General features: G+C 43.2%; 1 protein-coding gene across 5 annotated transcripts in view; it reads right to left on the reverse strand.

Moving 5' to 3' along the window:
* The window catches only part of LOC117727246 (disheveled-associated activator of morphogenesis 1-like), a 43753-nt gene that overhangs the window by 7864 nt on the left and 20508 nt on the right, over nt 1–15381 (reverse strand). For all 5 annotated transcript variants that reach the window (XM_034527433.1, XM_034527428.1, XM_034527431.1 and 2 more), the window contains exons 2-15: nt 11880–12168; nt 9355–9444; nt 5267–5338; nt 4928–5022; nt 4136–4469; nt 3908–4018; nt 3687–3790; nt 3395–3461; nt 3170–3287; nt 2133–2271; nt 1861–1919; nt 1566–1753; nt 396–704; nt 176–283 (exon numbers count right to left, since the gene is read on the reverse strand). In XM_034527433.1, coding sequence (XP_034383324.1) covers nt 176–283; nt 396–704; nt 1566–1753; nt 1861–1919; nt 2133–2271; nt 3170–3287; nt 3395–3461; nt 3687–3790; nt 3908–4018; nt 4136–4469; nt 4928–5022; nt 5267–5338; nt 9355–9444; nt 11880–12065 — 1980 coding nt within the window. In that variant the 5' untranslated portion in view covers nt 12066–12168. The remainder of the gene's footprint in view (nt 1–175; nt 284–395; nt 705–1565; nt 1754–1860; nt 1920–2132; nt 2272–3169; nt 3288–3394; nt 3462–3686; nt 3791–3907; nt 4019–4135; nt 4470–4927; nt 5023–5266; nt 5339–9354; nt 9445–11879; nt 12169–15381) is intronic.

The following is a 15381-nucleotide window of genomic DNA, read 5'->3' on the forward strand; positions in this document are numbered from 1 at the left end:
CCCTTCTCCCCTCTCACACTGTACTTGAGAAATCAAAAGTTGCAAAACAAGAGAGACATTTTAGAAAATCTCATAAATGCGAGCCAGCTGGCACAGCTCGACCCCCGCGGGCCTCTCTGACAATGGACGGCCACATTTGGAGATCCGGAGCGATGAACTGCTTCGTCCTCAGTACCTGCTGTCTCTGATAGGCTGAGAAGGTCTTTTCAATGTCCTCCAGATCCAGGATTTTGAAAACCTTGGCATCGTCCACCTCCATCCAGATAGTGCCCTGCAGTTTATTCTGAGCAGAGGACAAAAACACATTTATATCTCATATTCTAACACAAAGCATCAAGATATTATTATGCTATATATTATATATTCAGGTATTATGGGGTCTCCACTGTTCTCACCTCAGCTAACTTGGCCCAGTTGAAGGACTTGAGTGCGTTGGATGGCTGGGGAATGTTCTTCATCTTCAGGGACGGTCCAAGGGGTGCGCCTGGCGGGGGAGGGATGCCTCCAATGGGTGGGCATCCAGGAGGAGGAGGGGGTCCACCCGGAGGAGGCGGTGGGGGAGGTGGAGGAGGCATCATGCCCCCAGGGGGCGGCGGGGGAGGTGGGCACATACCTCCAAAAGCTGGTATGGGTGGAGGAGGCAGAGGGCCACCAGGGGGACCGGGGCCGAGGGGAGGGCCTCCAGGAACAACAGCTGCCCGTCTCTGCAGGGAGAGGATTACGCAATCTTAACACTGGACAGGAAGATACTTGCCATACTTGCAGAATATTACCAGCCTTATCATGTCAACATAACAATAATTCAATATTCCATGTTTCCCATCAAATCCCTGAGGATGTTTGATGTCCTGGAACAATGGTTTTAAACCTGAGGGTCAGAAGATGATTAAAGGGATATGAACTGTGGGGGAAGTTCCTCTGATCATTCATAATGTAATCATGTTAACCTCCGTTATGTTTGAGCATGCTGAATCGTGGACAATGTAACCTTTGACTGGATGAACCTCGGCCTGATTGCCTGAACTGAGGGATTGTTGCCAACTTGGATGTCATCAGAAGATGATCACCGGGCTACTGAACCCTTTGTCTTTTGAACAAAGGGGGTGCACCTCTCAACCCAACCCTTTTCCTCTCTACCAATGCTCTGAGCATTAAAAGTGTGACAATATTGTGAGAGTTTTTTCTCTCCATTTACCACAAAAATGTTGTTACATTTCAAATCCGGCATACTTTCCTCTCTTCTGGATTATAAAAATCCTATTAGGCAATAACTAATGACGAGGGGTCATAAACCAAAGAAGCTGGGAACCATTGTCTTATATTTTAGGTGTTAAAATGTTGTACATTGCACAGAAATGTTGCTGTATTCTTCCGTTTCATTGATGGCACTGGGTAACTTGAACTCTGGTGACATAACACAAATAATAAGGGGTACAAAGTGTGGCTATTTCAGTCAACATAAAGTAACAAATCAATATGCAATGAGATAGAAGTGTTAAATATTCCATCAGGTGTTATTTTCAGGTCATTATGACGTGACCCGGTGAATATAAAGGACGACGTACGGTGCTGAGTTCATGCAGTTGGGCGCTGAGCTCGGCCACTTGCTGTTTAACATTCTTGTGCTCGGTGCTCTCCTTTTCCAGCTTCTCTTTCATCTTGTTGAGCGTCTGCATCATGTCCTCTTTCTCCTGAGTCTTGGCGTCACATTCACGCTCCTTCTTATCAAACTTCTGCTGCAGCTCATGGTGCTCTGAAACGGGAAGCCGTATAGGAGACGAGTCATATTGAGAGAACTCAAAACATGTTAAATAACAAAACGTATTCTCTTTCAGGTAAGTCATTTATAGTCTTACAAACCTTTTCTCATTTTCTCTGCCTGCTCTTTCCACTGTTTGACCTCATTTTCATTGACCAGCCTGCAGAGAGGATGACACACATAATCCAGTGAACAACTCCAGTCATTGTTGTTCTGAACTAAAAAGGGAAGCTATTTCTGAACACTGTTGAGCACGAGGCTTTTTAATGTCTCATCAAACACAACATTGTTCTACATTCTTCAATCTGGCAGCCGAGTAATCGGCTCCAGTGTCGTCATCCAGTCCGCCTCAGAGGAAAACATGAGGACTCACATCCGGACAACATTCTTCACGTTAAAGTTCTCCAGTGGTGTGACGTCGGGGTCGTGACCTTTGTCGTTCTGCAAGACCATCTGCTGGACGATACGGTCCAACAGCAGCCAGTACTGCACCGTGTTTCCACTCCTCTTGTCTGAGGGAGGAAGAGTTCCCCATGAGTAATTACAAAGAGTTTCTCCATTCGTGTCAGTACAGGAACAGTTGATGGACCAAAGGACCGATTTACAAAATGAGCTTATAACTGATGAGATAAAGAGAAGCAACACACACACACACACACACACACACACACACACACACACACACACACACACACACACACACACACACACACACACACACACACACACACACACACACACACACACACACACACACACACACACACACACACACACACACACACACACACACACACACACACACACACACACACACACACACACACACACACACACACACACTCGGATTCCTCTTTCTATTAAGTACCATCACAAGCTTGCATTTTATTAACTCTTGAATACGACCGCAGCACAGTATTTGCAGCTGAAGTGTTAATTACACGATTAAGGCCTCAGGAAAGTAACCGAGGGGGGTGATCTCATTAAAAAAGCCACCGCAGCTGTTTTGTGGCTATTTGATGTCAAGTCAAGTGACATGAGAAAGCTTGCAAAATATTTTTTGTTGTTGCAGAAAAACAGTAACAAAGCCTGACTATTAGCCAACAACAGCCTCCAACTTGTGAGTAAAGTATTCAGTTTGGCTGGGAATGTGCTTATCCAATATCTGGAGTGACTAATCTGCACAAAGTCAACATCCTTATCTTTCTGGCCAGAAACCAGAAGGTACAGATGCTCTGTTTATTTTGTGGGAGTAACACGGCTACCCTGTTTGGAGCCTCATTACATTTCAGGATTCTTTAAATCCCATTTGAGCACAAAATATTTTCAACTGTATTTTTGTGTGGCGGTAGTCGGCCAAACATTTAATAGTCTGCAGCCGAGTATTAAACGATGTGAAGAAACACTCACGTGGCATGAGGAGACAGTGATGCAGGACAGACATAAAGTGCGGGTGTGCATCAGTGTGGTTTATCTTCTTGCGGATGAGATCAAAAACTTGGTTGGCACTTTTGGTGTCTATATGTACCTGGAGGAGGAGAAGAAGTGAAAGAAAAGCCCGGTGACTATCTCCTGCTAAATATTTGTCTCAAATAATGCAAGAATTATGGAAAATTAAAGTGCTTCGCTCCTTACCGACTCAAAACGTTTTGACAAAGCCAGCTCATCCTCGTTCCGTAGCATCTCAAAGTAGTCTAAATGCCTGAGAGTGTGAAGGGAAAAACACAAGATAAACTTTGTGATTCGATATATAAGAATCAGCTGTTTTTATGCACGACTGAAACATGTTTTATGTATTTGTAAAGTTCAGAAAAAGTTCCAGAAAACTATACCATTATTTCTTTGATTTCACATTAATCAGTTTCTGATCAATAAACATTGATTGGCATCCCTCTGGAGCAGGTGCATTCTTTCTGTTTCTTCTCACCTGTCTAATGTGGAGTTTTCGTGAGAGCGTAGCTTATCAATCACCGGTTGGATCCCCAACATGAGAAACTCATATCTGAGATGGATACGGAATTCCAAACTGGTCTGTATTAAAAAAGAAAACTCATAAATTAGCAGTAGAACATGTTTTATAGAGGCTCTTTAATGATGACCTTCCAGAGTGGAAGGAAGCATAAAAGCTGTCTCATGCATATAATTCACCTCTCCAGCACCTTGACTTAGCACAGCATTTATAAAGGACATGATGGCTGTTTTCAGGTTGACCTCATCTCTGTATCGCCCTGTACTTCGGTCCAGATCGTTTATAAGTGTCTGCGGGATGACATTACAGTCGTTAAACATCTTCCCACACCGTTGCTTTTAAATGACTTTATCAGTGTAGGGAAAGATTTAAAACCACTGGTGTGTACTCGGCTTCCTCCCACCCACCTGAAATCTTGTCCTCTCGCAGGCGAAGCGTTGGTAGTGCATCATGGCCTCCAGGATCTTTTTGTGTCCGCCGGGCACGAGACACACGGCGCCCATGATCTCCAACACCGCCACCTTGGTCTTGATGTTCTCCGTGGCCAGGCTCTGAGCGATGATGTTGATGCTCTCGGAGTGAGACAGGACGTGGGCGCGGCCCTGCGAGTTGTTCATCAGAGCTTTGATGCAGCCAATCAGAGACGTGTGGATCTGCGATTCTGTGGTCTCGTAGTCCATGCTCTTCAGGAAGTTTAGGATACACGTGAGGCCGTCCAGGTCGATGAAACGGGTCACAAACCTGGGAGGAGAGTAGGAAATTCACTTAGTTTGGAAGTATATTTTTAATGTGCAATACTATAATTACAGTAAAGCTGTTTTATCACAAGCCAAACAGCTCAATGTGTGTCTCCGTGTTCGTCCATTTATCCACTCTGTTCCCTTGTGCTACATCAGCTTCACCAGATGTAATAAGTAACTCATAACATTTGGTTTTAAAGTGCAGTGAAAAGCTCGGGCTCCCCGACACGGAAATGCTTTAATGCACATTCACGTTAATGGAGAATCGTTCGCCAACACTGCAGTGACCATTATGGGCGTTCACTTCTAAAAAGGACTCACGAACATACCGTTGTGAGGAACCCGAAAAGAGTAAAAGACAAGGAGAGAGCAGGTGAAATGAAAGGAGAGGTGATGTTACAGACAAGGAGGAGATAAGAAAGACAGGACGGAGTGAGATGAGGGGGAGCATTTGTCCACCTCATGGGTTGTGTCCTCAGAGCCGTCTTCAAGCTCTCGATGGTTTTGTTCCTCTCTTCCTCGTCTTCTTTCTCCAGAGCGAGGAGCGTCGTTCTCTATCCAACAAAAGATTAAACATAGTCTGAAGTTTGAGGGACACATATAGCTACACTTACTGAGGTCACATAGAAAATGTATTCCCAGCTAATAAAAAAAGAATAACACTATAATATTTGAATTAGAAAGTATGTTATGTCACTATGAGGTTCAGTTTGTTGAAAGTGATGATGTTTTATTCATAAAGGCACATATTTTAATCCAAAAAGAAGCATACATGAAGTTAATGTTTTTTTTACTTACAGCTGCCATTGAATTGAGTTGATCAATGTAGTATTCTGGCCAACTAGTTGCACTTTTGTTTTCTTCTTGTTCCTGAAAAACAGAGAATAATAGAGAATGTATGATGCTGTGCAGTGATCCAAGTAGGAATTGTTTTTTATGAATGTCACACAGTTAGGGAAAGAAAAAAGTTGATGAGTTTATTAGAAAAATATGTTTTCGGCTCTAGAATATTAATTGGGAGCAACAAAAACCTGCTCTTGGAGGAAATATTGCAGAAAGTCAAAATTAGACAAGTAGTTGGCTCATGTCACATGTTTGAATAAATCAATGTCGTACTGCAAACCAGATGGAGAACTTCATGACCTCATTTTCAGATCAATTGGCTTTGAATGACATGAAAGACACAAACACCAACAAACAACAGACGGTTCAGGAAGTAAATAGCCAAAAGTAAAAAATGTCAAGTCAAAAGTAGGGCGCCACAGATATCCAGGTCATTTTTATCATCAAGCGCCTCACTGAGCTTCAGGAGGCGGTGAGAAGTGCAGAAAAGAGAGCACAGCTGCTTGAGAACATCTTGAGATTAGCAAATGAATGTTAAAACGGTGGATTAAGGACGTGGCCGGATTTATGCGGCGATTAATCTCCCCGACAGGCACGTTTGTATTATAAGTGAGAAAATAAAAATAAAATAACGGTCAGACATTTCTGAGATTACATTTTCTAAGTCAAGGGAAAAACACGGAGAAGAAAACCATGAACTTGGCTCGCATATAAAAAGGGGCCCCCGGCTTTCATTTTAACTCTGGCTCCATTAAGCACAAGCGAGCTGTGACCATCAGAAACTAATTGGGCGTCAGTTAATAAAGCGGCCTGCAGAGACTTGGCCGCTCTGACAGAAACTGCAGGCCTTGGCTGGTCTGCAGGGACGGTGTAGGGACGGGAAGGTCTGATCCATGCTGCTCCGCTCACGTCCGGTGCCAGCTTGACCGGGTCGGCCGCTGGACGGAGTTCAGTCCATTACTGGAGCCGACGCAGAGGTGGGACCGCTTCCTCTCGCTTCTTAAAAGAGTTCATCTTTCAGCTCGGAAGTGAGCGCTCTTCAAACGCTGACATGTCTCCAGTTTATTTAGGGTCATGATGAGACAGGAAAAGCGGGGAGTTTATTTTTTCCACATTTGAGAAAGTAAAGATCAAAAGGCCCGTTAGGAAACAGGAATCAGTCTCAGTTATTTAGAGTCCGCTTGAAAGAGAAGTTTAGTTTAGCTTAGTCCTCTCACAAATAACAAGGTTTTTTTTTGGGGGGGGGAAATGAAATTTAAAACCTAACTGCAAAATCTCTGCTAACACCCAGATCAGTAAATCTGCCTCTTTGGCAGATGATGTAGCCTCCATGAAGAGAGCTGACGAAGGAGGAGGAGGAGGAGGAAGACAGCATGATTTCATCGGCTCAGGTGCGTGGCCAAACCAAACAGCTTTGCTGCTTTGACTGACTTATCTCCTCCAGGCTGGGCCCCACTTCTGAAGCCAAGAAACCACTGGCAAAAAAGAGCGGCCTTATCACTCGCGGGCTCACAGCGCCCTGGTAGTGACCCCACCTTCCTCCTTATCATCACCCCACTGCCAGACACACAAAAGCTGCACCTGTGGAAGTGAAGCCTTCCTGTTTGCCTTGGACCAACCGTCCGTATCCTCTGCCTTTTCTCCACACACACACACACACACACACACACACACACACACACACACACACACACACACACACACACACACACACACACACACACACACACACACACACACACACACACACACACACACACACACACACACACACACACACACACACACACACACACACACACACACACACACACACACACACACACACACACACACACACACACACACACACCTTTGATGCGGTTGTATCTGTCTAGGGGCCAGAGCCTGTTGCAGAGTCAGCAATATTGATGTCTTTCTGTAACTCCTCCCTCCCCCCTCTCTGTAGGTCGATGCCGCACATTAAGATTTGTTTCCATCTTCACACCAACACTGAAACCACTGTGCATGATATCTAGGATGCCGTACAGAGGCAGCGCAGCATTTTGGGTTATATTTTCAAAGCGGGCCTCGAGACGACTCCTAATGAGGCCACTAATTGGGATGCAGCAGAAACGGGAGCAGACACCATGCTGTTTTCATTTCCACTACCTTCTCTCGCCTTGTAGCTGCAGGCTAGTGGACGCTCCTCAGCCAAAGTTATAAGAGCATCAATACTCAAACAAAGTGAATCTTCAGCCAAAAATGAATAATTCATCATTACTTGTGATGCAGGTCTTAGACCTCTTATCGTAATCATTGACTCAATATGTATATATACTGTTTCTGGGTTATGAGTTGTTGACATAAATATTGGGACATGCATATGGATCTTTAAAGGAACAGTTTAACATTTTGAGAAATGGGTTTATTGGTTTTGTTCCTGAGAGTTTAATTAATACGTACATTATTAATATTGCTCTCGTGTCAGTGTGGTAGAAATGACGCAAAGCCACAGCTTAGTTTAGCATAAAGATTGCAAGCAGGGAGAAACAGAGCGCCTCACTTATTACTTCAAAACATTTTAAACTATACATTTAATGATTCTATATGTTGTTTTTTGATGGTCCAAAATATATTTATATATATATATATATATATATATATATATATATATATATATATATATATATATATATACATATATATATATATATTAAAAAAAAAAGGTCAGTAATATTAATATAGCATGACCAGGATGAGGTCAGCAGTGATGGAGGTGAGATTCTTCATTCATATCTGAGATCAATTTAATTAACGCAGAGAGGGATGAACATGAAAAACACAGAATATTCTGTTATTTGTAAAAAATATGACCAGCTCTTGTTTGTAATTAGCATGATGGCGACCAGTGCAATACTGTGTATGCATGATGGGTTTCTGCAGCTGTGTTTTTGAGGACCTCCAAACTATCCATTCATCACACTAAATCTAAACTCCCCTCACCTCCCAGTTTATGACCGGATGTAGGAAAAGCATGCCCAGGCAGGACAGGATATCCTACACACTCATACACACTTATGGCCTTCGGAAACACTGCTGGAAGAATGCGAGTGCACATTCATTGGTGGCTTGAAAACCTTGTCAACTCCAGTTGATCTAAACTAGACCCGGCGTCTGCGTTTCCCTGCGTGCAGGACAGGAATGAATATACAGGGAAAACAGTCCTCTTATCATGAAGGCGAGACATAATAAAACACGACACTGTCACACAGTGGTAGAGTATGTTATGGCTACACAAATGCTTTGATGGGACAGGTGTAGTATCTAAAAGAAAATAACCACATGAATAAAAATCCTTCCCTTGCATCAGGGCGAACCAAAGAGAAAAAAAACACTATTTGGAGTCACCAGAAACCTGCAATATATGTCAATACTTTATAACTCCTGACAGTGCCTTTTCTGTTTGTGGATTATCTAATGGAAAAGGCTAGATTTAGCATTTGGGTTACTCCCTCTAGATATTACTATTTTTATATCCACCTTGTGTAACATCCACATAGGAGAGTTATTCATGGTGGAGCTTTGAGGAGGTCGTGCAGACTCATTATATAGTGATGAGGACTGTGATTGAAGAGATACTGTACAGAACACACTGGGGAATATAGTTGTTAGAAAGTCCTCTTGGTGGTACTGGAGTGGTGTTTTTGAAATGGATTTTATGTTTAATATAGCATGTCTTACATTACCCCACATTATAGGCAGTTTAGTTTGCTTTACAATGTGTGTATTTTCATCTTAAAAAGGCAGTTGTATACACCTTACAGTAAAGATGAAAACCTGCATTGGACAGCAACACACTCAGAGGGATACGGTGATACAAGGTTGTGTGGTCTGTGTTTGAAAAAACTCGGCTTCAAATATCAACAAATCAATGAGGGAGGCGATTACACAAACTTGGCAGGATATTTGCAGATAATATTCAGCGAGAGCAGCCAGCCGGCAGCGAGCTTGTGGAGGCTGATTTGCGGAGTTTGGCACAGTGCAGAGTGAAAGTCTTTTACCTTCTTTTTGCTGCAGTAGATTTGCCATTTCTTCTCTGCGGGCAGAGCGAACATGGCTTCCCTGTGCTTCTCCGAAAGGTCGAGCTCATCCTGCAAAGTGGGGACAGAAATGCAGATACGGTGAAGAAAAATGTGAAATATTATGTCTTCACTATCCTTTACTGATGCCTGTATGGAGAAGATAATATTCAATGATTAGAAAGAGGGCATCATTCACACAACACAGCTCACAGAGCACAGACAAATATCCACATTAATCTCTCCACGATCGGTTGGATAGCGCTCATCGTCAAATCCAATATGACTGCATCAAATCCGATGTCTTGCAGGCGTTAGACGCATGAGTAATGGGGAAAGAAAAGATAAGGCGTGGTCTTTCCGCTCGACATGTGGTAACAAACATCTGGAGACAACATGCGTCACAACGCCTCGCAGATATTTCAGAGGCGCACAAAGGGTGCTGCCGGCAAGACAAAATGCCAGAGAGCATTTTAACCCTAAAGTCTCAATGTAATGTAAAAATATCAGCAAGTTGTATTTTAAGTCAAACATTTAAGTTTAGATGTCAGCCTTTGGAACTCTCTCCCCAAACTCATCCGAGACTGCACTGATCTTTCCTTATTCAAATCGCAAATCAAAACCCACCTGTTCAGAACTGCTTTTAATGTGTGATTGTTTTTTTGTTTTTGTTTTTGTTTTCTTATTAGGGTCCGAGCGATTCAAAGTCCCTATTTATTTGTTTTACCTGTATTTTAGCTATTCTTATTTATTTATTTTTAGCTTTTAGGATGTTTTAATTATGTGAAGTGTCTTTGAGTATTATGAAAAGCGCTATATAAATTAAATGCATTATTATTATTATTATTATTATTTGATGCATTTTATATCAAAAGCGTGGGGAAACAATTAATGCTAGATCGGTGCAGAAAGTTATGTCTTTGTGGTGGCTGGGGCGTGGTTAGGCTCAGCTGCAGAGGGGTGTGGGGGAGTGGTTCAGGGAACAGGTGCCGGGAATAGGCCTGATTGGCCTCAGCTGCAGGGAATCTAGGCCTGAGTGACTCTGCCCTATATACAGTTGGAGGCACGAGAGAGGGGAGCAGAGGCACAGTCGAGAGACAATAAAAGAATATTACTAAACACATCTGTTTGTATGCTCATCCTGTGGTGCTGGGGGAGAAACCTGCATGTGACAGCCTATAACCTGTTACAGTCTTCTATTCTAATTCAAATTTATTTTGTGCCACAACAGGTTTGTTGTTGATGTTCTGTTTGAGAGTGTCGGATGGAAAAAGAAGCTCGACCTTGACTTGAAGGTTTTCGGAAAAGCTTTTCTCGATGAATCTCGAGTGCAAAGGTCGGGTTTAACTGATTGTAAACAGAGCAGATGGCCCCAACTTATTCCACAACGCAAGTCTTTTCTTTCCCAGCAAGCTTGTTCAGATCATCCACGCACATGGATGCTCGTACTGGGCAAAGAGGAAAGCACGTGGCTGCTTTCTTTTCGGTAAACAGAGCAACTGAAAGCCTCCTTGTCGTCACACTCAAGCGTACTCAATTATGTCTTCATAAAGGGTGGGAGACAACAAAAAAACAAGCAATTAGCAGATGGAGGAGGTCGAGACATTAAGAGCTCCTGAATGAGGTCTATTGATGTGCAAAAATGTCACGCTTAGATTACTGTGGCAACCGCCGGAGAGGAAAATGGGGCAGGAGAGAGAGGAGAGCACAACAAATTAGAAGTGACAATAAGACAGAGGAAGAATAGCAGCCCGGCCCCGTTATTCACCAGCTAGTGTAAACTGGGAGGAAGAGACCGTTTAGCTGGGAATGTCTTCAAATGTAACAGATGGTGTAAACAATGAGGTACGTTTATATTTCAAAAGACATCTTCGGACATTAATAAAATATGAAAGTGTCTTGTTAGGCTAGATGTTAAACATGCACTGGGTAAACCCAAATAATTGAATTCCTCTTGTCCTCCTGCTTGTCTCCAACTAAATAAAAATCCAAACATTTTTAAATGACTCGCAAATAAAACATTTTTGAAGAAGGCCAAAATGATTTCCTAAAACAGCTGGGCACTGTAGCTTTTGGCGAATGTACCCAAACAGGAGCAAATAGTGCATTTTTTGGGGGACTATTTTGAGCTGCGGATTTATAAACAGTTGGTGCTGTAGTCGGTATTCACAGCGGCACAATGGTTTGTGTGGGATTGACTCAAAATAAAGTATCGTGGTCATGCTCATGGTAATAAAAAACAAAAGTCGCCCAGTGCAATGGTGTGGCTCATTCATGTGTTTTTAACAGTTTTGGACAACTGAGGAATATGCTATATAAGACTTTAACTTCACGGGCAAAAGAGATTTGCTGACACTAAGAAAAATATAGAATAACACCAGACTTATCTTTAAATAAAAAAAATGTAAAATGAATAGACTGAAACATTAATTTGATGTTTCTTTTGAAGTCTTCCAATGAATGGTGTCCGAATGTCCTCGAGAAGAAACAGCGGAATGAAGTCTTACCACCAACTCGGAGAACATGCCGTCCAGCTCATCGTATCCAGGCATCGGCAGAGCCGGCTCCATGGCCTGCAGAGCGAAGTCCTCCCTGAGCCTGTAGGTGATCTCCGGGTGATCGTTGCTGTTAAAACAGCAGAAGATAAAAGACAGGCCGCCGCGGCCGCCGCCGCCACGTTTCCGCGGAGCCATTGCTGTCCGATGGACCGGCTGGTCAGGCAGGGAGGGTGGGAGGCTCCTTCAGGGCCTCTTTGCAGCCTCCTCCACCTCAGAGTTTGGCCTCCGTCAGAGAGTACTGTGGACAGGAGAAGGGACACCTTTTAAACCGGCTTTCACCAAAGTCTGAACAGAAGTAGAGTTTGCAGAGACAGAGGACCAATAGAAGATAATACGGCCCATAAGTACTAACACATAGCCATTTCATTGGTACTAAATATAACGATTAATACTTTATCTTGAATTAAATTCAAAGCCACTCAGTGACACTTAAAGGGCAAACTGGTTTGGACGTGTTGACACGAGTAGAACTGTTCCCGGCACAAAATCTATGAAGGCCTCGAGTTTTCCACAGTTACAACCGAACCCTGTGGCCCTGGTAGCGGTTACAGATGAAGGGTCATAACTTGTATAAGAAAAGTACAATGCATCGTATCGGTGAAGGCCAGCACTGAAAGATTTCATTATATCGTTTACACAAAAGAGCCCCGGGAGAGTGTGATGTTTGAAACAGAATATAAGTTGCCTGGATTAGTTTATTCAGGCCTTTTCATCTCCCCTTCCTTCCCATTCAGCATCGGCTTTCCTCTGAAGACCTAACGAGGAATGATTAGAGGGGTGTGTTTACAATGACCATGGTAAGAGGTGTGTGAAGCCTTTTGTGGTTTTTGAAGACCGGCTTGGTCATTGTGGGTTAAGAGTGAAAACAGGCCCTCTTTTAAACCCGGAGACGAAACGGTGTGTGAGCCTGCCTGCATGTTATTTAAAGAAGTTAAAAGAAGGTTAAAAGTGAGATTTACAACACGACGGGTCCACGTCAAACTTAAACATACATTGCCTCAATCATCCTGATAACCATCAACGCCAGACTTTCCCTTCCTGGCTCTCCTGACTCGGTAGACATGATTACACGCACGGTCTCCAGCAGCTGCCTTTTCACCAGTAATGAAAGACATGTGTGCAATCATGTTGGACTATTGTCCCATCTGCCCTCCCTGTCCATCGCAGATACACATACATACATACATACATACATATATATACATATATATATATATATATATATATATATATATATATATATATATATATATATAGAGAGAGAGAGAGAGAGAGAGAGAGAGATCAGCTGTCAGAAATGAACAGCATTGATGAGGAGGGTTGAGCTCATTACAAACCACTTTAGTGATCCATTATTGAATATTAATTTGTCCAGTACGTTGGTTCTTAGCCAATGAGATCCCTACGTGCTACATATCTGCATGGTAGCAGAGCCTCACAGAGCCACTGGCGCGGGCTGTTGACTGTGAGTCTTGCTTAATGTTGCAGCCCTCGTGTCTTTTCTTAAGACGGCATTCTGACCTGGGATCAGAGGAACTGGATGCGGAGCAGTTGCTTCTCTGGTTACGTCTTGTTCAAACATTACAAGCGGTTTACTCTGTCGCAAAAAAAAAAAAAGAATTCTGAAACAAGACAGACCTCGAATCTCACTCCTGAGAACTTCAACACGTTTTGATTTGTAACAAAACTGCAAATTCGCACAAACACGCCGAGTGAGAGAGGAGGCAGCTGCGGCGAGCTCTCCGACCTGCTGGCTCAACTCCAAGCAGGAATAATGGAATAGAGTGCACGAGACCACTCTGCTGTTTGGCAAATAAAGACGCGGCGTGTCCAGATATCCCAGAGGAAACCGTCGTCAGCATGTCACGAAAACCGCTCCACGGTCGCCCTCCCTGCTGGGCCAAGTATCATGACCACAGAGGCTGCGCGGACCTGCAGGAATTTCTGGATGTCTTTTCTTGGTGACCGAAAGCACCGCTGGCCATTGCCGAGTTCACTTGACCTTTCTTTGTGTTTTCCTGGAAGTCGGAGGTTTCAACCAGACAGAACGCATCGTGGGTTCAGTCCAGATTTAACCCCGTCCTGTCCTGTGCTTCACTGTACATCGAAGATGGGCGAAGATGATATCACTGGGTTGGGCCGACGAGGATCAGCTAAAGCTGAAAAAGGAAAAGTGAAGACATTTCCTGTGGCAACTTTGTGTAAGAGTCACTAAAATAAAACAATTCTGTGGTCTACCTAAATAAAGCCCGATGCCATCACCGTTTCATTTTAGTCACTTTTTTTGGTTCATCTGCTATCCAGCAGCTTTTTAAATATGGAACAGCCGCTAAAGCCATCTGAGACTTTTTTTTAACACCCACTGGAAAATCTGGAAATCTGTTGCATTATTTTCACATTTCACCCTGAAATGTGTTTTATACTTTGTTTTATATACACGTCTCCTTTAAAATGCTGATATCAAAAAAAGCAAATCCCACAAAGGAATATAATCAAAATACTTAAAAGCACAACGATAAGATACCATTTGACAATGTAATGTTTTGTTCCAAGGTAAACTGTGTTAATGATGATTTGTTGCAATGACCACCAAAGACACACAAGACATTACTCCAAATTACTTGTGTTTCTTGGTGGCCAAACTAGTAAAAACTGGCAAACGGTCAAACAAAACTAACAATGGCCAACTTTCCATCACTAGAATATTCACTCCTTTTTAAAAAACCTATATATAGCTTATAGTCTACGACACAGACAAGGTGCCTCAAGACAAATGGCCACACATGAGATAAAGTACACAGCAGCTCACCTTTACGAACACACTGTGTATTTATTTTGACACATCCTTGACTTTTCCAAATAGACTACCAGAGGCCTCGGCAGCAGCTGCTTGGCTTCACGCTCACCATCTATTCTAGCATGAAGGGAAGAAGAAATCCAAAGCCCCCTTTGACCATATTAGTCCACGAAACTGCCCATCTTTTCCATTAGCTAAAGCAAGCTATAAACTTTGTATAAACTCCTGAGCCAGAGTGGGACAGCGCTGGTCCCCATCCAGCTAGAGGATCGTGTGCCACGGGTCTGCCATGTGGGGAGGGTACAAAGTCAAAGAGGCAGAGCACAAAAACATGTTTAAGATTTGGACCATTATTAAGTCATCAAAGTTATAATAGAGCCAAACCAGAGATCCTTCTTCCGTTCATGAGCCTGAGACAGGATGGACCGAGGACTGGGAGGCGGCGATAAAGGGAAAAGCTAATGCTGTTGCTCTCTGGGCTCCATGGATGTGGACGATCGCTGGAAGATCCAGCTATTTCCATCTTGATGCAACACTCGGAAGTCAAACCGATTTTGGCTTCATGCACCAACGAGCAACTTTTCTAGGAATGAACGGGGCTCGCCTCCAACGCTGTATCCAGCTCTCTTCATACATCCATGGTTTGAACATGCA

The sequence above is a fragment of the Cyclopterus lumpus genome, chromosome 24 (assembly GCF_009769545.1).
Source record: "Cyclopterus lumpus isolate fCycLum1 chromosome 24, fCycLum1.pri, whole genome shotgun sequence".
Lineage (NCBI taxonomy): Eukaryota > Metazoa > Chordata > Actinopteri > Perciformes > Cyclopteridae > Cyclopterus > Cyclopterus lumpus.